The sequence below is a fragment of the Balearica regulorum genome, chromosome 6, assembly GCF_011004875.1.
Source record: "Balearica regulorum gibbericeps isolate bBalReg1 chromosome 6, bBalReg1.pri, whole genome shotgun sequence".
Classification (NCBI taxonomy): domain Eukaryota; kingdom Metazoa; phylum Chordata; class Aves; order Gruiformes; family Gruidae; genus Balearica; species Balearica regulorum.
In genome coordinates, this window is record NC_046189.1 from 22,837,634 (window position 1) to 22,865,628 (window position 27,995).

At 33.7% G+C, this 27,995-nt stretch overlaps 2 protein-coding genes across 2 annotated transcripts in view; one reads left to right on the top strand and one right to left on the bottom strand.

The window, feature by feature from the left end:
* The window catches only part of LOC104638733 (sodium channel protein type 2 subunit alpha), a 201,006-nt gene that overhangs the window by 131,465 nt on the left and 41,546 nt on the right, over window positions 1-27,995 (bottom strand). The window lies entirely within an intron of this gene.
* The window catches only part of LOC104641142 (sodium channel protein type 2 subunit alpha), a 75,760-nt gene that overhangs the window by 42,913 nt on the left and 4,852 nt on the right, over window positions 1-27,995 (top strand). The window contains exons 19-26 of the mRNA XM_075756794.1: window positions 1,483-1,968; window positions 12,095-12,215; window positions 12,807-12,961; window positions 13,948-14,121; window positions 20,284-20,406; window positions 22,334-22,615; window positions 25,816-25,869; window positions 27,136-27,273. Coding sequence (XP_075612909.1) covers window positions 1,483-1,968; window positions 12,095-12,215; window positions 12,807-12,961; window positions 13,948-14,121; window positions 20,284-20,406; window positions 22,334-22,615; window positions 25,816-25,869; window positions 27,136-27,273 — 1,533 coding nt within the window. The remainder of the gene's footprint in view (window positions 1-1,482; window positions 1,969-12,094; window positions 12,216-12,806; window positions 12,962-13,947; window positions 14,122-20,283; window positions 20,407-22,333; window positions 22,616-25,815; window positions 25,870-27,135; window positions 27,274-27,995) is intronic.

The window sequence follows — 27,995 nt, forward strand, 5'->3', positions numbered from 1 at the left end:
GAAACCTTTATAGAAAAAATTTAATTCAAATTGACAAGGTAAAATGCTAAAGGTTCAATTGATAAATATTGAATTGATAAGAACTTCTTAGAAATCAGGATTATAATTGGAATGTACCATTTACACTTTTACTTTAAAGTTTCTTTTCCTGTTAATCTTTGCAGTTCATTCTGATATACCTAAAAACTATATTTCATTACTTGTCAAAATTCTCTTCCATTAGTGACATATTTTAATGTGATTTAAATTTTTATAAAATAGAATTCAAAGTGTTTGTATCCTAGTTGTCTACATGACCTCACAATCTTGACATTATATCAGCAGAAATGTGGAAAGCCCCAGGAAGTCATTTGTGATCAGTAACCTGCTCTACTATTTATTTTTTAGCATTAGCTTCAGCATAGAAATACTGTTTCAGATTCATAGTGTTCTTTCTTCCAAGTGTCTTTTTACCTTCAGGGTTCTTTTCTGGAATTGTGAAAGTCTGCAGAATTAAATCTAAGAGAGAGTACAAATGAGAGACCTAATACATTTTACTATGGGGAGATTCGTTTATGCCATTTTGCCATATCATGACAACTTTTGATGCCTGGTAGTATATCAGACAGAAAGTATGAAATGATTAATTGCTTATAAGCTTTAGTGAAATAGCTACAGTTTATAGGAGTTTATATTAAAATAAGAGTAATGATTGAATTCTGAGGCAATAAACCACAGTTCTCAGGCAATACTGGTGCTAAGACTGTTACCTGCTGATGAAAGAAATCCATTTCATTTTTAAATTCCTACATGAGAGAAAACAGAATTTTCATTTTTTGCCAAGTGAAAAAGGAAAAAAACCCAGATATAAATAATATAGTATTATTATAAATATTAGAGATTAGTGTAAAATTAATTTTTAAATATTCCTTTTATTCTTTTATGACAAGCTTTATAGAATTTAAGAGACTTTTCATCTTTGTTTGAAGCCCAGAATTAACAGAAAATCACAGTCTTCTGGTATAATCTTCCAAATAGTAGTTAGAAAGTATAAGTAGGTTATTATAGCATTAACTGATATGTTTCTAAAATATCTGCATCATAGAAACTCGTCTAATTTTATGACTCATGTTTAATTAATTCTACTTAAATTCCAATTTTTTTAAAGAGCTTTAGACAGAAGCCTTTCAAACCTCTGATGAATGTGTATAACTAGAATTTTTGTAACTTTTTTTTTTATTTTAGAGTCTAAGCAACCATGCTGCTTCAAACAAAGATCAAAAAGTTTAAAATAACTAGGTATTAGCTTCTCTGGTTTCATCTTCTGAGTAAATACTGATCAAAACAAGTAAGGAGATCTTTTGTAATTTAAGGTGCTATATGCTTGTCTAAAATCAGTGAATGTTGCTTTTAAAAACAAGGTGTACTATTTGCCAGTATCCTGTAAAAATACTCACTTCTATGTATGTATTTCCTATACAGTTGTATTCTCTCATCTTTTAGGTATTGAACCTGTTTCTGGCCTTGCTGCTGAGCTCATTTAGTTCAGACAACCTTGCTGCTACAGATGATGATAATGAAATGAACAATCTCCAGATTGCTGTGGCAAGGATTCAGAAGGGAATAGATTATGTTAAAAAAAAGATACAGGAGTTCATCCAAAAAGCCTTCATCAGAAAGCAGAAAGCTTTAGAGGAAATCAAAGCACTTGAAGAGCTAAACAACAAGAAAGACAGCTGTATTTCCAATCATACTGCTGTTGAAATAAGCAAAGATCTGAATTATCTTAAAGATGGAAATGGAACCACCAGTGGTGTAGGCACAGGCAGCAGTGTGGAAAAATATGTAATCGATGAAAATGATTACATGTCATTCATAAACAACCCAGGCCTCACTGTGACAGTGCCAATTGCAGTTGGAGAATCAGATTTTGAAAATTTAAATACAGAAGAATTTAGCAGCGAATCTGATATGGAAGGAAGCAAACAGGTAGGATTTTTTGTATTTAACAATTAAATTGTAGTCATGCATTTACATGTTTTTTAATTACATTTTTAGAATTGTTTAAAAACTGTCTTATCCCATGTAAAGATATTTTATATTTTATTATTTTATGTAATTTATAATTCAAGAAAAAAATAACCCTAACTGATGGTATACTGGGGGGTCCTTAGCATTTACATTTTAAATACTCTGTTTATAGGCATTTGGAAGATGTATCATTTTAAATATGGTTATTGCTTTCACAATTTTATGAGGTTTTAGGGCTAGCACACATTTCATAATGCATTCTTTCTGTAGTACCTATAATGCGATCAGGATTTATGGAATAAGAGTATTGCAGAAGGCTAAGGAGCAATCAGGAGTATACAGCTTTGCATACCCAATCAAATAGAAGTGGAGAAAAAGTTTTTTTTTTTTATATTTAGGGTAGTTCTAAAAATAAACCCTGAGACATCATAAATCAGTGATGTATTCTGGATTATCTAAAAAGTTTTGTGAGTAATATTCGTACAGATTTTGGGTTCAGAGACTGCAGCTATCTGAATTGAAGTAATCCAGATATCAATCAATGTCATGATAGAGCAGAATCTCAAGTTATCCTGGAGAGCAGAATAATCTTGTCATATAGATGCATGTGGAAACAGTGTACTTGAAAGCCTTGTGCTACTGTTATTGTGCAAAGAGACAGAAATTGGCCTAAAAATCAGAAGCCATGAGACTCAAAATATAAGTGGCTCAAATACCAGAAGTGAACAGGTGATAATAGTGTTCAAGGAAAACTTTGTATGTTGGAGTAATGATCAATGACAAGTCAATACATGCATTAGCAGAATATAACTTTATCCATTGTCATTAGAAATGTAGGAACGGTGAGGTTTAAGGGACCAGGAAACATGAATAAATATGTTTTCAATTAGATTAGAAGCTATGATGTTATGTGATAACTCATTAATATAAAAGGGTTTGTTTACCATAAAGAAAGTTCTTCTATGACTGTATCATAGCTGTACAGCTGCCATATTTGCAAATAATGCTGTATTCCTCAGCAATACCAGCCTATGCCACATAACATGAATGGATAGCCATGATCCAGCTAATCACAGTATGTTTTTTTTGCTAAAGAACATGAAGGAACATAAAGAGTGTGTGTTTATTTGCAACTGCAAAGAAGGTTACTCTTCGTAACAATTGTAAGATTGAGCAAGATACTCTCTCTTCTGCCTGAGTTGCTCAGTTATGAGACAAACATTTTCAATGCAGATATGTAAGACAGTATAGTAGTAGTGCTTATCCATGGCAATTTAAGAATATAAGAGATTCAGGAAGTGTAAAATGATAGTTTATGAAATCAACTAGTATCAGAAAACGAGCTTTCAAAGTGACTCTGGGTCTGAGAGTTAAGTATTTTTCATGTGAGCTGATCTAATAAAAGTTATTTGTCTTTTCCAATGAATGTTTCACAAAGTCTTCTAAGTCTTTTCATATACTCTGATGTTCTTTAAAATGACATTTTACTATAAATTTTCTGCTTTCCTTGTGCTTAGTTTTGCCAAATACAGTGATGAGTGCCTTCCTAGTAACCCCATCTTATGAAGTTACACACAAAAAATTTCCTGAATATGTTACTTTTAAAAAAGTTTGTAATATGCATTAGGAAGTTGGGAGGCTTATAAGCTGTGTGGATGCTAAATATGTGGTTACGTGACATGTTAGCCTCAGCAGCAGAGCTGGCTTGGGACGTTCCCATCCACACCTGGCTCCTGATCCCCCAGCAGTCTTTACCACTTCCTCTGCTACAGTGCTTTTTGTTCTGTACTATAAGGCATGTCACTGGGGTGATGTAAGTTAAATAACATCATCCCATAGGTATTATTTGTTTATTTCTTCTTTAAGATAGATTGAATGGTTCAGTTTACAGTGTACTGCCATATATTCTATCAGAAGAGCTGAGGACAAAACAAAATGCAATGCAAAGACAGAAACTCCTCTGCTTTCCAAGTGAATATATGATGTAAGTACAACTCAAGGAAATGGAGTAAGAGCCCTTGTTGTGCTAAGAAGTTCTGAATTATACCAATTTCAAGGTGACTTGCCCAAGTCAATTGCTCTGTTCATTCTTTACCTGGTTCAGGCATCATGTTTTTTTCTTCTAAGGCCATCCTGAAGTTTCAGGACTGTAATAAATGAAAAGGGATTTTGCCTTTTTTATGGACTTTGGATGTGTCTGTATGTCTTCAGGAAGAGAAATAAAATGCAAAAGTTTGTATAAGCAATTTGAAAGTGAAAATTTCAGGTGACTGTGGGAAATCTGCCAGTAAATGATGGATGGTTTATATATTAAGAACTTGTGGATAATTTTCAATGAGGACAGGATTAGTTTAGGACTTCTGTGGAGACTCAAGAGTTCCATAGAATGTAATATTGACTACCGTTACAAAGCTGGAGCAATGGTGCTTCCCTCGAGTTCTGCTCACACACAACTGTTCAGTGCTTAACTCTGACATGTATTTGTACAGTGTAAGTGTGCATATTGTGAACAGTATCTAATAAGACAGGAATTTCTTACCAGTGCCCTGAAAATTGTGAATTGTATATTAATTGCAGTTTCTGTTCTGGATTCCTTTTTCCATTCCTTCTGGATGATTTTTAGGGAAAGGATAAAGTGGTTGGGTTTTTTAGTGTGTGTTTAAGAATCCACCTGCTTTGGTAATATACAAACAGATGTTCTGATGTGTGACAGGAATTTGTGAAGATTCCCAATCTTCTACCAAGTCAGCAGTGCTGTTGAATCTTTTGCTGCTTTCTGATTGTCTTTTGAGGAAGATAGAGAGTATATTGGCACAGTGTTTAAGTTACCTCTCTAGAACAGTACACCATCATTTGCTTTATTTTGCCTCTCAAGGGATACCACTGAGACAACATTCCCGCTAGGAGAAGGCCTGGTCTGCAAAAGGAGGGGTAAGAGATGGGGCAGAACTTTCCCTGCCTTAACTGGCTATACTTAGCACTTAAAATAACCTCAGGAGGTATCCCCTTTAATAACTTTTTATTTAACAACAGAGCTGTGGGAAGCTAGATCTGCACAGGAACTGTAAAATGAACCATTTTTTTTCTGGTGTCTTACTGACACTCGCTGATGTTAAGAGCAGAATGATTATCTAAAGCCTATCAGCAATAACAGGTCATGATAGAAGTGGGGTAGGGTCTGTGTGCCCCTGAGGCATATGCCAAGAGCAGGTAATTACTACAGAAATTGTAACTATGGCTGAGTGAGGAACAAATTGCAATTTTTCCTATTTTTATTATCAGATATACTATGGTACAAAATAACTCTAACCGCCAAGTTTCATTTGGAAGGCTGGGCGGGGGGGAGGGTTGACAGTTTTTTTTCCCTTTCAGAAAAACACTTTCTAATTATTTTGCTAATTAGTAACTTCCCAAATCTGACAGATGCTATTCTGGAACCTGGTTGCAAGTTCCAGACCTAAACAGATCTTTCTAATATGTATCACTAGAAATTTGGGGAAGTCCCTGTTTGGATGAAACATAACAATAACATTTATTAGATTTAAAAGTTACCCACTACTTGAAAGTAATAGTTGGCTGAAAGCACCTGAAAGAAGCAAACATTTCTTTGATACTTTGGAGGAGGATTTTGCAATATCTACTATCAGAAAATACAGGTGCAATACCCAATGAAGTAAATGTCAGAAATAACAGATTTCTGCTCTGAAAGCAAGATATTAGATACAATTAACTTTGAAGATAATAAGAAAATCAGAAGTAACTAAAGGGGATCATCTGGTGCTTTTTAAAGTCAGCATTGTGGCTGCTGTTTCTATTATAAAATATGCCTGCTGATCAGTGAAATGAACAGGCTATGTTAATCTGACCAAACATAAGACTCCTAACTTGTACTTCTATACCACTTAACAACTGTTCATTACATCTGAATGGCAACTTTATGAATAAAGTTTTGGATTTCAACATAGAAAAGTAATTTCAATGATATTCATCAGTTATGGAAAGCTTACTTCACAACTAAAGAAATATATATAGCTACAGGCATCTATCATTCAGAATTCCAAAAGCCTTTATATCTACAGTATATGTACAGTAAGTATAAATTCAGATTGGAGAACCACGGCTGCTCAATTAACTTCTGCAATCACAACATATGGTTTTAATAAAATTAAAAATATTCTTCATCATCTAATCCACTGAATTTTCAAAACAAGGAATAAGTAAGTTCAGTTTTCTTATTGGCTTTACTAGTGCCTCTGTGACTAGGTTAAGTAACAAGACAGGAATACATTCCCAAAAGTTAAGCATTGCCATTGGGCTTCAATAAATTTCTTAGCCAAAACATACCCAGTAGTGATTTGATCAATTTGTTGGGTGACTTTTTATCATATTTCTTTTAAAATATCCAACAATCTAAATTCCCCTTTTCTAAAACTGATCAATTCTGGGACAGTATCTTCAAAAGTCACAGATTCTTTAAATTATGGACTAGCTGTGGATAACTAATGAATGAAACCATATCTTTGGATACACTGAAGGGCCACTGTCCAGACACCGATCCAATCCTCTTTTGGAACAATTAGAAAGAGATTATAGAGTCAGAAGTATATAGCATATTCGATCTAAACTAGAAATTAACACAATATGATACTTCATCATATTTAATTTTAACAGAAATTAAGGAGGTTTATTTTCATTGAGATCTATAAGTTCTACCACCATTATTAGAGAATGAAGGAGGAATGGGAAGACATACATCTTCAATGTATTTTGTTTACTGTATGTACATTTTTTGCAAATAAAAGAGATCATCACATAGTCAGTTAAATGAAGACTAGAACATTAAACCAAAAACACCCTTAAATTTTCATTAATATGCATTAAGCACTATATAAATACTGGAATACTTTCCAAATCTGCTAACCATGTCTTTATTAATTTAATTGATTGTATTTTTATTTATGAATCACAATTTCAGAGTGTGGATTATTAGGCCTAGCTTCTGCATTTCTTATTTCTCTAAAATAAGCTAACAAGTTCAGTAGAACAATTTGTTGAACATTTCAGGTGGTATGTATTTCCCTTTTTTGCCAACTGATCATAAAACAGTCAATAATTATGTTTGAATTGTGTTAAAGCCATGTTTGAATTAGAGATTCCAAAAAGAGGAAAACTAGAGATCCTGTGTCTTGAACTTCACTACCTACCATTCTTACTTCTCACAGGGGTAGAACCAAGCTGGAGCAATCAAGAATGCAGCTCTGGTGCTTTTTAACCAGGTAGAGCAACGTGTCACCACTTTCACACAGGTTACCTAAGCAAGTTATACATATATATGTATATATATATATAATCACTTTTTAATGGATTTTGACTGGCCTGCATGCTCTTCAGCTATGTACCTTCCCTATCCATTGCAAGACAGTAGAAACATGCACAGCTGCTCTCTGCTGAGTCATGGGACTCACATCACAGCATGGTCAGGTGGGATTGGCAACCCCGACATACATTTTTTAACTCTGCTAATGATTTTTCTGGATATTTTAATACAGTATTTAGCAATAACTGCATGCTCTACAGGTTTTGAAGTATGGATCATAAAAGTACCGGAATGTTATACGTTAAAGAGGCCGAAGAAAAAGGGAGCATGCATAGTTTTTAAACAATAAAAACAACCCTTTTTGATTCAGCCCTTATAAATGTAAATATTTAATGAAATGTGTTAAGTGATTTATGTAATGATTACTGCCACAACTTCAGCTCCTTAATGAATAATATTTAAACTATCGCAGTAGCTACTTGCATAAAAAGTACACTGTTATACTTTTAAATCTACAATGCACTGTAATGCAAATCTTCAAGATGCTACAAACTACATCCTGTATTCATTTGGGCAGTGCATATCTTGAGTTTTATAAACTGTAGGCAGAGCAAACAGTTTCATAATTGCTAAAATTATACTTAGCAAATAACTCCCCCTAAAAAACTCTTTAAACTCCTTCATAAATCATGGCATTTTGGAATGTGTTTCATGATAGCCGTCTGTGACTGAGTTGAGGGACTTGGTGTAAATTAGAAAAGCTATGGAGTAGTTGGCATCATTTTTATAAAATTCCATGTATATTTATCCTAGGGGTTTTTTCATTATAGGCAAGTATAATCTCCATTTATGCATAATTGGCAGAGCTTTCAGGAATAGGGTCAGCAAATATTGCACAGGAGCCAAAGTTACATGAAACTAAGGAGGTCAAATCATCCTAGTAAACCTTGGTGTCAAAATTTTGTTGGGATTGAGATTTCAGTCCTATAGCAGGATTCAAAGCTGTTGTCTTCAGGCAGAGTCTCACTGGCTTCAAAAGGATAACCAAATGGTTCATTTGTACCATTGATTATATTGTAGCATGATCTATCTATACTATATCAAAGTATAAATTATCCAGAGATGCCAAAAGTAATTCATATTGGTGTGTATTCTGAAAATTCTCAGATTTTACTGATTAAATTTTAAACCAAGATATGCCTCAAATATCAAATAAACTCGAAGGAAATAGATTTTTTAAGTGGTTTTCTTAATACTATATAAAAGTCAAATATCATAACATCTGAGATTTAAAGTCAGTTTAGAATCACTTTGGAATCATTGTTACCAGTTATTTTATATTTCATCACTCAATTACAGTGCAGCTTTCAAGATTCAAAGGATAAAACCACATGGCTGAATTACTAAAGGCAATTTGTAATGGCTGAATCCCTTTACTTTATTGTCACTTGAATCATGAAGCCGTTTGTAAAGCTTAAAATTTTAGTAGCCTGCTCTTGCTCTTATTGAAATACAGAATAAAATCAAATGAGAGCAAGACCAGGTCTTAAGTGAATGCATTTTCTTGTAAATGGGCACATTAACATGCTGTTGGTCAAAGCTTGTTTTAATGATCTAAGCTGTTGAAAAGAGATGCACTGCTCTGAAAGGACAGTATGGAGGCTGATTGTACATATATTACCCAAGTATTTGGGTTGGTGATGAAGCATTTTTTTTTATTTTATATTCTATACAATAATATTTATAATACTATTGTCAGAAAAATATAATCTAATTGAAGTAGTCTTATTTTTTACTTTATTTGTGTGTGTGATTTCCACAGTATTGCTCAGGCTTCTGCTCTAGTCAAGCATGTTGTTTTGCTGATTCAGGCCTTGAGAATGCTGCATCATAAGCAATTGCTTTCAAATGTATCCTTGTAAAGGAAAATGTGATATCATTGTAGATGCAAATAAGTATTTACAGGGCATGGCGTGTTCTAGAGGCTGATAATCACATTTATGAGGTGAAAAGAAGATTGTGTTAATCCATCATGTATCTTGAGTTTCCTATTAGTTTTATTAGTTTTATTGCTAGAAAAAGAAAGATCATTAAAGTTGCCTTATTTAAAATGCAATGATTCTTTCCTAATTTAGGGTCTTGAAGCAAAGAAGAGGAGTTTTATTAACTTAATGAGTTGGGGTTTTTTTTGTAATGCAATTGTTTGAGATTATTGGAAAAATAATGAAGAGAGTGATTTATATGAAAAATAATGAAGAGAATTATAGTAGGTTTTGTTTGTACCGATTATAAATTCGACTCCTGTCACTTGCTTTTTAGCAACTATGCTGACAGGACTACCTGCAACAGAGTTTACATGGGAAGCAGCAGTTAAAAAATCGACTGCCTTTTAATTGACACTCATATAGATTAATAATTGATGCTTACTATGAACCTTTGTCTTGTTACTATTAAGTAATTGATTTAATGATGATGGATCAGGCCATGAATTAGTTTTAATTTTCCTAACTTGAATGTGACAGATTATTATTTTCACAATATTTGTTTTTTATTTCATGAAGAAACTGCCTATAATTTCAGTGACACATTTCAGACTTCTTAGTTCTTTGTATTACAATGATTTTCCTTTTTAAAAGAGAGTCTTATGTGTGGACAGTAAGGTGGTGTGCTAATAATGCTTAACATAGAGTACATTAATGTGCCTTTTGATCTGTAAATGTAATACAGAAAGCAAAGTTTTAAATATTCTCATTATATGAGGTACACAATATTTTACTTCAGACTTACTGATCTACATGACCAGTAATAAAATGATTCCATTTAGAGGCAATACAGCCATAAGTATTTTACATGCATAATTTTTGGAAATCACAGAAGAAGAACAGTATGAAAAAGCAAACATGATACTTTATTGTGTTTACTAAGCAAAAATTAACCATTGGAAAAATCTGATTCTTAATGTATTTATACAAATCTTTTCACGTTTGTCAGTGTGATTTTCCATGTATGACAGATCATAATATTTAAAAAGGGAAACAGTGGTTTTAAAACTCATACCTCAGTGCTTGTCAGAAATCTTCTCTATTATGTGACACATCCTCTATTTTTGGTCACAATGCAGTAACAGCCATGCAGCCTAAGGTCTGAGCAACACTATATTGACTACATTTGCACATGTGTGTGAACAGCAGCTTCTTGAAACTTAACCCTGAAATTATCCATCACCAAACATGAATTTTTTTTTTAAACTTTGTTCATCTCACGTAAGAATTGCTTACCAAACTAGATAAAGATATATGTGCCATTTACTTCATTCCTGGCAGAAAAAAAGCCCTTAGTTCCCAATGCATTTTCCTGAAGGGACTGGATTTTAACTGAAGAGTTAAATAACTAGTTTTAATTTTCAGCATTGTCTCTGAAGGAGAGAATACATGGAAATACCTCTTTAAAAAGTTATTGTTTATTATTTATTGCAAAATCTTTCAAATCATCTGAATAGAATTTTTTTATATTCTAAAAATGTCACTATCTTGAAAACTAAATGTGAAAAGTACTTGGTATTAAGCATTCTCTCAAAAAAATTGTATAAAAAGGTCTTCATATAGGTCAAAGGGCATGATGAGATCTGCTTAGCTGAAACCACAAACCTAGTCTGTGAGCAAATGCCCTTTTGTTACATCAGTGCCTGTACAATTTAAAGTTAGAGATGCATTACAGATTCCCCTCAAAATTCCTATGTATTACTGCTACCTGGTATAAACCAGATATATTTCACAGTCATGATTTTTTTAATGTTGCTTTCTGATTACAAGCCTTATTTCACAGTAAAAGAATATATCTTTGATGAAAGCACTTGAAGACGCAAACAGTATTGAAAAGTGAAAACAAGTTACAAACTCTATGTCCAATTATTGCGCTAGTTGTGTGCATCTTTAGCAGGTTTGTCCTTTAAAATATGCTTTCTTAAAAGGACAAAATTATGGGCAGTCATGCATGACTGATAAAAAGCTTGATCTGATCCAAATTTCAATGTGCTTGGTAAAAAGTTACTTATTTCAGTTGCTTTATATGAGTCTCCAGTTTTTGCAGTTTTCAGATCTAGAAGTGTTTTTACCGTAGTAAGGACTATAGTATTTCACTGTACACAATAGTAGAATGACAGAAAAATCTGGGATGGAAGGGACCTCAAGAGTTCTCTCAATTAGGCACAGGAGACTGGAATGCAAAGAAGATATTTTGGATCTGGTAATTTGTGCTTTCTGCAAAAATTAAATTGTGCAGAAATTTGCCCTTAAATGCCATTAAATATACAAGTTTTTAATCCAGATACGGTGTATGTTTGTGAAAACACCATCTGTAGTGGACATGAAGATATATGTAGGAGCTTTTGGTTAGTTCGTTTTACTGGGTAAATTAAGATACATTTTCAGTGTAATCCAGTATAGTAAAGAAAATGAAATAACTCAAGAGTGTGGTACGTGCAAGCTCTCCAGTTTTAATACTAATAAGAATACTTCAGATGTCTTATACATGGATCAGGTTAGTAACCAAACTATATTTAATTGTTCCCTATGACAAGATAAACTGGGAAACCAAACTTTACAATGTACATGTCATTACTGTGTTTTTACTTATGGTGATACAAATATATTAGTATACATTTAGCATTCTTCAAAAGTCAGAGACTGGCATGATTTGATTCAGTATCATTTTTTACAGAATATGTATCTAATGAGAAAAAATTGTTCTGTGGAACTTTACTTGCAGAAACTAAATGCATCCAGTTCATCAGAAGGCAGCACTGTTGATATTGCCCCTCCTGGAGAGGGCGAACAAGCAGAAATTGAAAGTGAAGAAGCTCTTGAACCAGAAGCCTGTTTTACAGAAGGTTGTAGAATAACTCTTGACTTAACAGATGTATTAGTAAAATGGCATTATTATTAGGCATACTTAAGTTCTTTAGACTTTCAAACCTTGTGGACCTTCATGACTTCAACAATCGAAAGAAAATATTTTTAGCCTAGAATGCTGGAAATCAGATGTCAAAACAAGGTTTCCCTAGTCTTTGAGTAACTTCATCTGCCTGGCCACTGCATACATCTTGTAACTAAGAAACTTCATTAACTTTTCTATTCTTAAAATGCTTTTCAGTTATTTCAGTCATATTTCAGGGCCCTTGTAATTTGAACAATTTTTTGTGACACTCTATCTACAAATGGAACAGTTACACACCAACAGTCAAAAATATAAATGTTTTTTGGATTGAGTTTACTCATAATTATGACTAGTATTGTCTGGTTTCTCTCCAAATTATTTATCTAAATTTATATATTCAGGATCCTATAAAAGAGGATTCCAGTATTTATTTTTAAAAAATACTATAAAATTTGTTAAAGCTTCTAACAGTGTTGATACCACAGTAAATAATGACTTTGAAATAATTTGCTTTTGGATCCTAATATCTCTTAATCTAATGCAGGTTGTGTGCAGAAATTTCCATGTTGTCAAGTAAGTATAGAGGATGGCAAAGGAAAAATTTGGTGGAATCTTAGAAAAACCTGCTACAGTATAGTTGAGCACAACTGGTTTGAGACTTTCATTGTCTTCATGATTCTCCTCAGCAGTGGAGCACTAGTAAGTAGAAAAAAACATGCATGCGCTGAAAAATTTAGGTATCTCCTTAGAAGCAACAGCGAAATTCAAATTTGCTTCAGAAGGACCTGTTTTGCTTGGAGCTGTATAAAACTACCTGCATTCCATCATTTCAGGATGGAATGAAACTTGGTGTAAACCTGGTGCAATTTTATTTAAGCCAGCATAGCTGCTCAAGATTTAAATTGCCTGCCAACTCTCAGCATGTTCATCAAGAGATTTGAGTACAAAGTACCATTGTTTACTGTGAATATACAGCTAAATGTATGCTTTTAAGTCCTTAATTCCTTCTAGGCTCAGCCACTTCTTGGATTCTGCTTACAAAAGACCATACAAAAAAATGGAATAATTACTTCATTCTGTTGCTTTTTTGGAGGCAGGAGATAGAGAAGAATGACAGCAAATTAAACCTAACAACCGCTTTCCAACAAGATTTACATTACTCACCTTTCTAGCTTTACTCAAGTTGAGCATTTGCTACAGGATCAACGTGTATAGTGTACATTCTAGCAAATACATTGCTCTTTAATTAGACTTTTGGACATAAGTTTGATTGCTGTTGATAGAAATGTAATCTCCCAAACTACTTTCTAGAATGGAATATAGATATCTGGAAGAAATTTTGCCTAAGAAAGGGGGGGGGGGGGGGGGGGGGGGGGGGGGCGGGTGTTATGTGTGCATGTAAAAGTTTCTGAATACCGCAGTGGATGAAAATTCATGCTTTGAGTTTATTTCTTCATTCATTAGTAAAATAGGATATATATAGTCAATCCCAGACAGGGCAGAATACATAAAGCTACTCCAATTTGTAGTATGGTTCAAGATGGGAAATATGTAAAATAAGAGGATGCAGAAGAATAAGGGAAGAGAGTAGCTCTGACATACTTATTTTTTATTGATTTATTCCTTATTTTTATCATGTATATTCTGTGAAACATTAGTAATACCTGAATATATTTTTTTCATAGGCTTTTGAAGATATATATATTGAACAGCGCAAAACTATCAAGACCATGCTGGAATATGCTGACAAAGTTTTTACATATATTTTCATTTTGGAAATGCTTTTAAAATGGGTAGCATATGGTTTTCAAATATATTTTACTAATGCCTGGTGCTGGCTGGACTTCCTGATTGTTGATGTAAGTACACAGTCTTTAATATTGTAAAATTCACTATAGTAAAGTCCTTTATGCTGTAAAACTCATTACTACTAAGTAATCTTCTTATAAACATGCAAATATAATTCACATTGTATAGTTATACTGCATTAGTAATAGCCTGCAGTGATCTGGATGTGTTATTTAAAGCACATTTGTATGCCAGAAGGATGGCTAACCATCAGTTTGTTCATTTTTCATGGTTAATAATTTCATACCCAGGATATACCAAACTTGAGATTTTATGAGAAAAAAACCTGACTTTGAAACATGGTATTTTTAATGGACTCTGATCATACTACCTTATTCCTTAGCAAATAAGACACTATATTGTGCAAGTTTTTTCTACAAACATTGCAGCTTTGCAATTGAAACAAAACATTTGGTCTAGATTTCATCTGAGTTCTCAGAACTTCATCCCCCCAAAACTATACTGTTATCATTTTTAGAAAAACAGAAAGACAGTGCCTATTTGGTCTAAAAAATAATTAGTTTTAATGGGCTGACAATCTGCAATAGTTAAATCAGCTAAGACAGAGTTTATGATAGAAGAGAATAAAAGATTTCTTGGCTGCTTTCCCAGCTGTGATATACTTCTGTGCAAAGGCCTTGCTTATGTTGTCAGAAGGGATAAAAGCTGGTTTTACTCCCAGAATATTTTGGTCTCTTGCATTCACACATTATCTGACCCAGTTCATTGGCTATACATGTCCTCAGTGTGGAACTGAGAGATGGCATCTCAGGGCAAATGTGCATTTATAGAAGTTTCTACCCAAGCTACCGTATTTCTTGAGAAGTTTGCATAAATCCTGGTCCCATAAATACATATTCTTTATGAATATATAATAGAAATGTATCAGATTTGTGACTCTCAGAGGAAAAAAAAAACAACCTAGCCAGACTGGCCCATAACTTAAAATGTAAGACCTTCTCATTTTTTAACCTGTCGAAGTTAGTTTTGTTATACTGTTAATCTCTAGCTCTGTCCTGAAAATCTACACTAGAATGGAACAGCATGAATGGTTTTCTTAAGATGATGTTAATGCAGAATACAGATATTCCCTTCCAGGATTATGTTAAGAATGGAATTTTTTTAAAAAAATAAAGTACAATTCATTTTTAATTATTCTTTTTGTAATACAAACCTAAACAGATTATTCTAAGCCATACTCCATGGTTTCTTAATAATAGTTTAGCCTCAGAGATGGTGCTATCTGAGCAGGCTCTCAGAATTATAAAGAACATCATCATAAGTAAAGTAGCTTATTTTGCCAGCTTTTTACCCACAATTTTAATTTTATAAACAAAAGCATGACTAAATGAGATTGGAACCATCTACTTTTGAAAAATTATATTCAATGCTCCAGAAAGTGGTAAAAAATGTCTTATTGTGCCTAAGGCTAATTCAGCAATTCCCTTAGCACCACCAGACAGCACCTGAAAGAAATATATGAACTCATGTTACCTTCCTATATAAAAGCAGAGAACCTACACTGCTTTAACAGGCAGTTTAAACAGGTGTGATTCAGTGAGAACACCAGTGGCCCTTCTTCATTAGAAGTGGCTAAAGTTAATCAAATTGTTTAATTCCATCCTCTAAAATTATTCAAGAGTAAACACTGATAGTCCTTTAGGGCTTTGACCTTTAATATCTTACATACCTGAGTCTTTCTCTCACCATGAGAAACAGCCATAATTGCTCTCAGTGACTGTGACCAAATTAGATTTTAATAATTACACAAAGAAATGGCAATTTTCAGCTCTGTCAGTTTACAGCCATGACGGATGACTCTTGGTACATCTGGCTACCTCAGTTTAAGACCATCTCTCTGCCTCACTCTTCTGTTATATGCAACAATATCTATAGCAGGGAGCAGATACTTGGGTGGAGTGCCTTATTTACCCAAAATCACAACCTGGTAAATTAGTTCAATTAGTTCACATTTACCAGTGGTTTAAGCTAAGAGACTGAATTTTGGATGCAGGCAGCTGAGAAAAAGGGACATATTAGCTATATTGGGGGAGACTAATTCTGGCAGAGATACCCAGTAAATGCTTGAGACAGCAATATCTTAACCCAGTACAACTAGAGATGCTATAGAGCATGTCAGCTTGTACCTTGGTTTTTGCTCTTACCCCTTTTTCCAGAAGCCATCTGTCATGAGTTTATTATGTCTAGGTTTTGATGTACAGCTGTAATGACTCTAAGTTGTCTTTGCCACATACAAAGTTAGGAGATAGGACATCAGGGAAGGAGATAGGGAATCTGGAAATACCCAATGAGTTTGTCAGTTACTAAATTTGTTTGTGTAGTATTCTGCTATGATATGTAATCTTAGATAATCTTAAGTGGATAGTGGTTTATGCTGTACATTTTTAAACTTTATAAGGTTGTCCTATAATTTGGTATAGACACTTTATTTCTAAATTATTTTGTTAATAAATTGTACTTGAATGAAATGGAAATAAGTAACATTTAAAACAAATCATGTATTTGCCAAATACTGTGGGGCAGTAATGAATTTGTAAGTGGAATGAAATCTTTGACCTTCCTGAAATTGCTCATGCCTGATAACATTCCAATGGGTACAGTTTTTGAACAAATAAGCGTAGCAAAACAACCCTCCAACTGGGCTTGTTGTACAGTACATTAAAAGTTGGTCATATTGATGCCTTATATAATATTTCTTTATATAGCAAAAAATGTTTCATGCTTTTTTGTTAAAACAGTTAAAGTAATTTAATTAAACTGTGCTCTCAACTTTTATTAGCTTTTCAGAATAATTAACTCAGCAGCAACATTCTGGGAAATATCAGGGTCACATTATACTAATATACTAAATACTGTATAAGTATTTAGTATAAGAGTAAGAGGCAACTGCTGCCCTAACAACTTTATAGTAAAAATAAGAAGAAATAAGATGAGCATATTGATGTGTTGGGAAACCAGATACCCAAAGAGATGGCACTTTGTCTTCCTAGACAATCTCATGTATCTTATGTGTATCCTAACGTGGTACACTATGATAACATTGTATAATCCAGAAATTAATGAAATTAATTAATTAATTCAAAGGGATATTCAGGTGATATATGCATGAAACCTAAAGCTCTTGTTCAGTGAGTCAGGGAAGAGAATCATAGCTTACAATTATGCATCTAGACAAAATGAATTTTGAATACTTGCCAGTAAAATGCCATAAATTAAGAATTATTCACCAAGTACATATAGAAAAAAATATTATCTTAGCATAGGACCATAACACAAGAGAGGTTACACAAGGCATAAGAAAGGCTACATTTGGTCCAGTGTCCTGTCTTCAAGAGAGTCAAAAATGTGTACCTGGAAAACCAATAATACAGTATCTATCTTTCAAAAAATAAGAAAAATCATTAATTTCTTAATAGAAAGAAAAATCTTTGGTTTTGTGGGTTTTTTTTCCAAATCTTGTAGTTTATTTTTATTCCTAGTTAAGTGTAATACCTGAACACATAAACAACATGAAAGATAGGATAAGCAGTGTTGGAAGTAAGGAGAGCCATATGCCACTGGGGACCTGGAATCAAATCACATAAATTAGCCACCTCACCAAGTAGCACAGAATTCATAGGGATTAAAACTTTAGGCCTAAATAGAAATAAAGTCAATGTAGAGCTGTATGACCAGCAATCTGGCTCAGGTGACAACCCTGACTGAATATCTTGAGCAGGGCTAATTGTGACTGCTAAGTTTCAAAACATTTTTTGCAACAGGTAAGTCTACGTCAGAAGAGCTGTACACAGAAAAGTGGATGTACAACTCTTTAGTTTTAGGAGATGAATGTAAAAATTCTTTTCAACATTTTGAGTTCATATTCATTTTTAAAATTACTGTATCGGCATGCATTCCTATCTCAAAAGAAATAAATTAATCTATTTATCAATGTACAAAGACATTTATTTTCTCACCTACTAGCAACAAAACAGGTGGAACAGATGACAGAAGACCAAGCTAAGAAGACTGAGAAAGCCAGAGCAGTACAGAACAGCTGTAAATACCTATGCTGTATATACCTATGCTGTATATACAATAGAATTACTATCAAAGAATTCCAAGCAAATCTTTGCCTCTCATTTGAACTGTCCTTCAGAGGAAAACCTGTTGTTTACAATAGATGAAGTATTTCTCTGTGAAACAGCTTCAGGTTTATGATGTAGGAGCACTAGCACCTTGGTAAGAAAGCTGCGAATAGGTTGAAATGGAAAGCACAAACTACGCTGGAGAATGACTCACAATTAGAACCTAAAAACTGCCAATATACAGAGTGTCACTGAAGTCACAGGACCTACAGCTATGAAACTAGCTTATGGAGTCTTGTTTGTGAAAGATAGCTAAGGCACAGTGCTAGTTTGGGGAGAAAGGTATAAAAGGAAGAAACCATTAATGTGAGTTCATTTTTAAGAGAGATGTCTTGCATTCCCAGTGAGGTACATGTTTTTTAATATATATTTCATAGTTTATTTTTAATTTGCAAAGTGTTCTGTCTTTACTCTAAAGTTTGGCATGTCTGAGTATCTTGTTGATACGAGTGAATCAATGTATATTCTATTAAAAATACAGAGAATTCCATGTCTTGTTATCTCTGGAATATATTAAGAGTGGCTAAGGATAAAAAAGAACTCTCTCACCGTAGAATCACAGGACAAATAAATTGTACTAATGACAATTGTTAATAACCATTAATTACAATAATTATTGTAATGGAAGAAACAATAATGTTATCTCTTTTAAGTGAACAAACTTCAGTAAGACTACAGAAAATCAGTAAGATTTTCTTCTTAATATGTTTATAAATCTCAGCAAGTTCCTTTACAAAATTATCCATTACAGCAGTAAAATAAGCCTTTCCTTTGATAAAAGATTTACATCCTGAGATCTGATCCAGTTGAAAGGTACAGTGGTATGAATTCACTAAAATACTACTTTCTGTTAGATTAATATACATAGCAACACAGTAATGAACAACTGAGTTCTATCTGCTCTCAGATTGTCCTTTGGAGACATAATCTTGTAACTCTTGTGTTTATGATTCATCTAATTGTTATTTTTGAATACAAGTACCATAGGAAACCACCTTTTCATATAATGGCCAAATTTTACCACCATTATCAGTGAATGCCTTTTTCTGTACAGCCAATTATTTGAAGAACTCTCTAGACTGAGGTACAGAAATTAACATTTGAGGGATTTTTTTCAAATATGCCCATGTTCATTTATGTGTTTTCTATGCTTTTGGTAGAAGTGAATAAATGACAGCTAAGGTATGGTATTTCCCCACTCTTGTCTCCAAAACTGCTCAAAGTAAGTAAATTAAATTATTTCACATTAACACTGTTTAAAACTCAGTTCCATTTGAGAAACAAATTAATTGATCCTTCCTGAAGTGGATTGGTTTATAATGAAATCCCAGTAACATGAATCAGGAGCTCACTACTGTTGTAGATAACAAAGCACTTACTGTTATAATGCTAGCATCTGTTTATATATATCCCGTAATATTTTCCTGTACTTAGAGGAGAAAAAATAAATTATTGAGATGTCAGGCAAGTGAGAAAGTACCACCTCTGTCAATAAATATTTCATAATAAATAACCCTGGAAGTTGTTGCTATGAACCGAGTGTTTGACTTAGAAGTAATATTTATAACAAAACCTAATTAATCACTACATTATTTAGCATATTATTAGTGATTACAGATATTAATAATATTGTCAGTAGTTAGTAAACTATCCTAATGTATTCAGAATTTTAAATTGCTTGGAAGGTTGAACCTTAATGTAGTTACTGAAAGTATGGCTATTTTGTCTTTAAATATTTCTGAAAATTTTATCCTTCACCAACAATGTGCTTCCATCTTACTGGTAAACCCTATCCAGCTATAACAGACATTTCATAACATATAATCCTTTCTCAAACATGCCTTCATATGACTTTCCAGCAAGTATGAAACTTGTCGGATTGGGCCTCCAATGTCACATATTGGAACAAAGAATCGTGTTCTTCCATTTGTCACTGTTGATCTTTCTGTTGATTGAATCTGTATTCTTTTTAAATAAACAGTGTAAAAAAATGTTTATAATGATATTTTTTCTGTATTTGTACAGGTCTCATTGGTTAGTTTAATAGCCAATGCTTTGGGCTATTCTGAACTTGGTGCCATTAAATCGCTTCGGACATTAAGAGCTTTAAGACCTTTAAGAGCCTTGTCACGATTTGAAGGAATGAGGGTGAGATAAAATGAATGAGTCTGAATGCATGTATGCATTCAGTTACATAGAAGTGTGACACTCATACCTCCTGCAAAGAACTCCAGAATGGGAATGCATGGAAAAATGTGTGGAAAAAAAGCCCTTCCAACATGTCTTTATACACAAGATCTGTACAGCTTACATTTGGAGATTAGACCTTGAGCTCATTAAATCTGCCTGCTCACTGCTGCATAGTTGTGTTATCCCAGCCAACTGACTGTTAAAATTTCCATTTATTTGTAGACCTATATAGAAAAGTAAAAGGACATGAGAAATTTTAGAACAGAGGGTTGGGGTTTTTTTCTTCAGTTTAGCTGGGGACTTTATGTTATAAATTTCTGTAGCTAAATTCTATTCTCTGTTAGTTTGTCAGTGGTTCAGGATAGAACAGGATTAGCCAGAAAGAAACTAAACCAAAACAAAATAAAAAGCAGCTGACAAGAGTGACACACCAGAAACTAAAGCCTCCCTGTGGCTCCCCGTGGACCTGCCTGGGGGAAAAAAATCCACAATAAATGCTGCAGTTTTAGGGACAGGTTCTCTGAACAGATACCTGAAATAAGGATGAGGTTGGAAGTGTAGGAGAGATGGGAAATAATTTTCTCAGCTAGTGGCCTTTCCTTCATATGAATGCATCTGCTGCCATCTTACCTCTCCTCCTACACAGCTAAATCCTTCCAATTTTCATATTCTACCAATCTGATGAAAAAATCCCAAACTATTACAAGCTGTCTGCTGAAAATGCAGACTGTGCTATTTCCTGGAAAAACTGATGCATAAAAAGTTAACAAGGTAATGCTATTGAGAAATCTCCTTTTAATTTTTCGCTTCAAAATACCCAGATGCTGCAATACAAGTTTATAGTTTGGTCATAGCTCTTAAATTTCCATATAGTGTCGTTCCTGTCTGGGTTGAGGCTGTTGATATTCTAGTGGTGGCCACACTAGCCAGCGTAGGTGACTGTGTCCTGTGGCACATTGCCAGCACCACCATGTTTTACATGATTTGCACTGCAAACTCCTAAGTCCTTATCTAATAAATGGGCAAAACCTCTATTGATCTTAAACTACTTTCAGTCAAATTAGTGAACTGAAAAATACTACTATTTTCAAAACCATACACAAAAAACCTACTGCCATCTCTACTGATTTGGTAGAAAATTATTGTCTGACTATCTGCAGCTTTCTTTTAGTTCAATCACAATAAGTAAAAGAAAATTTTTGTCACGGGATTTGATCTGATCTTTTACTGCCACTTGCCCATATAGAGTAGCTCAACTGTATTAAATGCAGCCAATTGAAAAAAAAAACCCTAACAGATAAGTGTAAGAGCAACTATAGTGAGCCAGGCAATTTAAAAACAAGACTTATAACAGATGCTGCTAATGAGAACTAAATAAGATATGCTTAATTATGTTACGTTGTATGTAGATGCTAAAATACTCTGGTGCCAATATATACATAAAGTTTCTGAGAATAAAATCATTAGTCATGATAGTTTTACATGCAAACATTTTTATTCAGTCTTCCACATCATCATTCTTTGATCTTTTTCTGGTTTATTTTCTATTTATATATTTTGATTTGTATTGTTGGAATTTAACATTTATTTCTCTCTTTTTCTCTAGAGCACACAAATTCTAAGAATCCATCTTGCTACTAACAGGTTTTCTTTTGCTTTTTGAGGTTTTTTTCAGACTTTTGCATTGTCTTTGTTTCCATATTATTTTATTTCTTGCTATTTTCAATCTCACTAGTGTTTTTATTGAGCCTTAAATAACATTTCCCCCATAAATATTTAATGTAATATTTTAATTGTCCATTCCATACTAATACTGTTTTAACATTTTTAAAGGTATTTTTCTGTTCATAAACTAAGTGGCTATTTTGTCTAATTTGTACACTAGGTGGTTGTAAATGCCCTTGTAGGAGCAATTCCATCTATCATGAATGTATTGCTGGTTTGTCTTATATTCTGGCTCATCTTCAGCATCATGGGAGTAAATCTGTTTGCTGGCAAATTCTATCACTGTGTCAACACTACAACTGGTGAGATGTTTGATGTCAGTGATGTCAACAATTATACTCAGTGTGAGGAACTCATAAAAAACAATCAAAGTGCCCGATGGAAAAATGTGAAAGTAAACTTTGATAATGTAGGAGCTGGATATCTTGCTCTGCTTCAAGTAGTAAGTAAATTTATATATTTTCTTTTTGCTCTTTTTAAAGAAGTCTAGGAAAAATGGGCAAGTTAAGACTGTTAAGCAGTGGAATAATTTCTTCATTGCAATGATGTACAGCTTACAAAACTCTATAGCATTGTCATCTGTAATTTTTGTATTAATGATAGTAGAGTAACTTTCCATTCCAAGGCTGGGGAATACAGTCCCATGATGATGATAATAATGTGAAAATAGTAAGTGAAAAAGGTACAATAATTTTTTTAGTGGTGCACTATACAAACTCCAGGAATGCATTTCATGAGTCTTACCACAGTGGACAAGGCTCAGAGGTCCCTCCAATTACTCAAAAGGTCTCCCCTCCTTCATGAGCTCAGTTACCTTGTGAGACAGTAGGGCAGACAGCAGCTTAAAAGCGGGCAGACATCCTAACTGACTGGCTGGTCTGAAGTGAGCAACTACTGCCAATGCCTCCCACATAATCTGTTCCAACGTATCATTACACATCCACAGCAACATTCTTTCACAGTCAAAATCCATTAATCTAGGCACTTTTGGCACTGTGAAATAATTCTTCTTTTGTCAACAGCCTGGTCAAGGTAGAGTGGATTTTTCTTCATGTCTATAATCATCTAAGGAACCAGTTTGTAAGTTAGATGGTAAAAATAAACATGTATCAACTTGGTGTCTCCAGTGCAAATATTTGTTTAATAGGGGCTTGATTTTTCAGACCTGGAAGTGGGTTTAGGGAAAAGAATCATAAATAATGCAAAATCTGAGATTGGAGCACCCAATGTTTCATGTAGCATGAAGCCAATTCCTTCTCTATTATCATAATACTTGTGTAAGAGATCTGAAATCCTCTGAGAAAAGTAGGAGCTGTTCATGGCAAGAATATGGATAGTTACTGATAGACAGATCCTAATTGAATATTAGGTCTGATTAATCATATAACACTTTCTCTTGATGTTTGCAGATAAACAGCACTTGCTACTAAAATAAACATTTCATGAAAGTACATGAAACTACAAAGACATTAAACTGTGGGTAAAATAGGAAAACGTAAAATACTTTTCTCACAAAAAATACTCATGATTTATAAACATGATATTCCACTAATGCTTGTTAAAGAGTCACTATAATACACTAAATAAATGTTATTTATAGTATTATCCTTGTGAAGTATTTGATGGTATTGTATTACATGCATGGCATATTCCTTCTATTAATTACTGCTACTTCTACAAAGTCTGTAAACTGTATTTCCCCTTCAAGTCCTTTTCCTATGCAGTGTGGTACAGAAACATCTTTGTTCTAGGGACTAAGTAAGCATACCTTCTTTTTATACCAGAGGAATAAAGACCTTGGCTCTTTACAGGCCCCTTGGCTTAGAATGAAGCTTCCGATAGCTGATATCTGATTCAAAACACAAGCAAGAAAGCAAGCAATTATCTTTAGATGATTGAGCTCTGTAGAATCACTTGTCTGTAACTTGACATACAGCTTCACTGTATGAAAAGATACCAGAAATGTCATGGGATTGTTACTGCTCTGGTATCACCAAGTTATCTAAGAATGATATGCTTGTCCCTTCTATCCCGGCGCAGAGCAGTATCCCTTACTGACCCTGGCTCCCAAATGAACTACCTGGCTTAAAATGTTTTGCCTCTGAAGCAATGTGACTCTCATGTGCTGAGTAGTAGTACTGAATGATGATGCTAATTCTCTGACTTCAGATCTCATTGCTACCCTTGTACTAGAGATTAAAGTGAACCACCTTATTATCAATACTTGCCTCTGAAGATGTGTAAGGAAAACTTCTAGTCTCTTGAAGCTGTGTCTGAATGTCATCTGTGTCACCCACCCAGATAGTGTTGGTCCTTAATTACTACATCACTGTGGACCTTTCATTCTTCTTCCCTTTATTTCTTTTTGTTCTGATTTTTCATTATTTTCCTTTTCAAATATTCCCTTCCACCCTTTACTTTTCCTGCAGAGATTAAGGGATCCTTGAGCCTAGATCATGTCAGCTGTTCAGCTGTCTCCATTAACATTCTCCCTCCACTCTTCTCCTGTATTTATTGCTCTTCTCAAACTCTGCTCCTCTTCTAATATTGCTATGCAAAGTGCACCAAATGGCTGTCAATTGTCAACTGATCCAGAAATATCTATGAAGCCTGGCTCCAAGCATACGTTCCTAGTAAATTTGTATTGCACTGCAAGATTCAGGAGGACACGAACACTCCCAGAGTGCAAGTTTTCTGCTGTGAAAACTACAGCCGTACCAAAGTACCAGAGCTACTTCTGGAAAGTACAGATGCAAATATAATCCTTGGGATGGTTCCTCTTCAGAGTCTCCTCAGGAGAGATGCTCTTTATCTGTTCATTTCATAGGCTTTTCAGCTCTTTTGTTCTTTATAGTGAATAAGCTTGGAAACCCTGGCTAATGAGCAGGCACTCACACCTTCAACTAGCATGTCACACCAACCCTTTGGTGCTCCTCAGAAAGTGGACATTCCACATTCATGAAATTCACCTCCTTAGAGTAAGGATGGTGGATCTTTTTTACTCTTTATTCTACTTTGATAAAGTCTCACCAGGAACTCAGCCCAAAGTTTTATAAAAGTTAATCACAGCTCTTTCACAGTTCACTTTTTGGTGTTCTGTAAATCTTATCCCTCAAGACCCAATGTACATTTTGATTATGAACAGTCTATGCCTTTTAGTTGTGTGGGATTAAAACATTCCTAAAAATACCATGGCAGTTTAGCCATAGCAAAAACATTCAGGTGCATGTTGGCATCTGTCCAGGAGTCGTATTACTGACTCCATCAATTCCTGCTGTAAACTTGATAAAATGGCTGTCACGAGTGATTCTAGTAGATTCTACCCGAACACCTCCAGCACTAATGTCTATCTGAGTCTGCCATTCTTCATCTGCAATGTAAACATCTGCAGCTCCAAACACACTGTGCCCTTGCTGAGACCTTCAGAGCCTGATTTTTGATATCTTTGGAATACCTAAAAACTAATTTCTCAAAAAAACTAGTATTAGTATGAAAAATGTCTTATTATGCCTGCATTATTAAATGTGGTTTATAAATTTATATATGATTTTATCAAAAGTTAAGGTCCAAATGCTGTGACCTAGTTATTTTCCACATTATGAATTTTTATAGGGAAGATAAACAACTGTATTTTATTTCTAGGCTACTTTCAAAGGATGGATGGATATTATGTATGCTGCTGTTGATTCACGAGATGTAAGTGTAAGACTTTCAAGATCATCTGCTGGTTATATTCTGATATACTTACAGAGTATAGAATTTAAACAGCCACACATACAATAACATTAAGACTTATAATAAGCACCAATACATATTTTTTCCAGATAAATTTAGTCTAGAAAGGAACTTCTATGTAACTTCACAAATCTCAGAATTTGTAGTGGGAAGAATTAATCCCACTTCCTTCTGTTTAGCCAAATAAGTTAAATTAACAGGACTTTTTTTTGGAAAAGCTAATGCTAATGAAAAAACAAGAGTTTTTTTAACCACTTTCTTTGGTAATCATGAGTATGAATTAATTTAAGATTATATAATGTAATTATTGTGTATTGAATATATTAATCTTGTTTTATAATTTGTAACTGTGCATTTCATTGTTTCTTTAGGCCGAACACTTCCGTTATCTAGCTATTTAAGTGCAATGAGATTTTAAGGTTGAACAGCATCTGTTAAGTTTTCTAGGGATTAGAATTTTATCTTGGCTACAAAACTAAAACTATGTTTACCTTGTACAAAGAAGTGCAACACAGATGCCTGAACTAGTTCTATACAACCTAGCTTATAGTCCCATTAGTGATATCCATCATCACACAGTGATACTTGTCTCCCAGAGTAATACATCCTGTTTCATTAACTTCAGCATTTCTACACTCTGGCACATTGTGCAGTAGAGGTGCAGGTATTGAGATGTGGAATCCGGAAAAATTGAGACAATAACAAAATCCTCCTTAGAAATTTGTCTCAATTTAATGGATTTCACAAAACATATACTCACTAGAAATTTATTGAAAGCATCTGTTCTTAGCTAGATGTAAGAACACTCATGCAAGACTGAAAGAGTTCCAAGGAGATTCAGGCGATAGTAAAATTGATTGATTCTGTTGCATAAAAATCTACTGAACACAATATAAAATATTTAGATTTGTATTGTTAAAATTTTAAGTACTAATGAATGATCTCAGTCTCACATTGCTTCTTCCTTCTATGTAAGGAACTTTGTATATATGTACATACATAAACATATCTGTGTGAATGTTTACTTTAAAATTCCATATGAGTAATCATTCTGTCAGCTTCCAGTTCTCCAAATATTGATTGGAATGGACATGTTGAGTCCTTTTAATAACTGAGTGCAGTTTATAGCTTTTCTAGCTGAGATAGCATATACCTATTCATAAATTATATACATTGTTTTTTACATCTAGTATTCTCATGGGTAATAACATTTATAATATTTTGTAGGTAGAAGATCAACCTAAGTATGAGGACAACTTGTATATGTATCTTTATTTTGTCATCTTTATCATATTTGGATCATTCTTTACCTTGAACCTTTTCATTGGTGTCATTATTGACAACTTCAACCAACAAAAGAAGAAGATAAGTATTTAAAATGTTTCCATAGTGACATAAATTATTAGCTATAATGAATTAATAACTTATTTGTGTAAAGCTAATACAAATCAAGTTATTTGAAGTCCTTGAATACAAATGTCTCTTTTTTTTAAGATAATCTGTGCTAAATCTGTGGATGTGATTTTGACCTTTACATTTCAGCATTTTGACAAGCAAAGAAGGACAAATCATGAGTCAGTTCATAATATTTTGGAAACTGCGTACAGAAGAGCTGTATTTTTCTAACACTTTTGTGAGAAATTAGATGAACTTAGTCACAAATACAATCTCTAATTTATTAGCAATAATAAAGAAAAGGTATAAGAGGAAGGTTATTTTTTCTGTAGACATTTGACATACAAGTATGTTTAAAATAATTATATTGACAGTGACTTTGAGATTGTGTTTCCATCTGACTTAGTTCAGACTCATCAATAAGCACAATTTACTGAAATTCAGTCAGTCAGTCAGTTGAACATCTGACTGGCAACATGTAAGGCTAATTTGAGTTAGTCAAGGTTCCAGAGGTGGTTTAATTAATAACTTGCTATGGCATGATTTAGATTACTTTTCTTAAATTTATATCAAAGGTGATTTTTTTTGCTGTCATTAAAACCCTCAGATTAGACCCTAATACTCTCCCTTGACACAACTTGTGCCTCAAAGTTACCCCACTTTTAGACCTGGCTAGCTGTAATCCTAAAAGC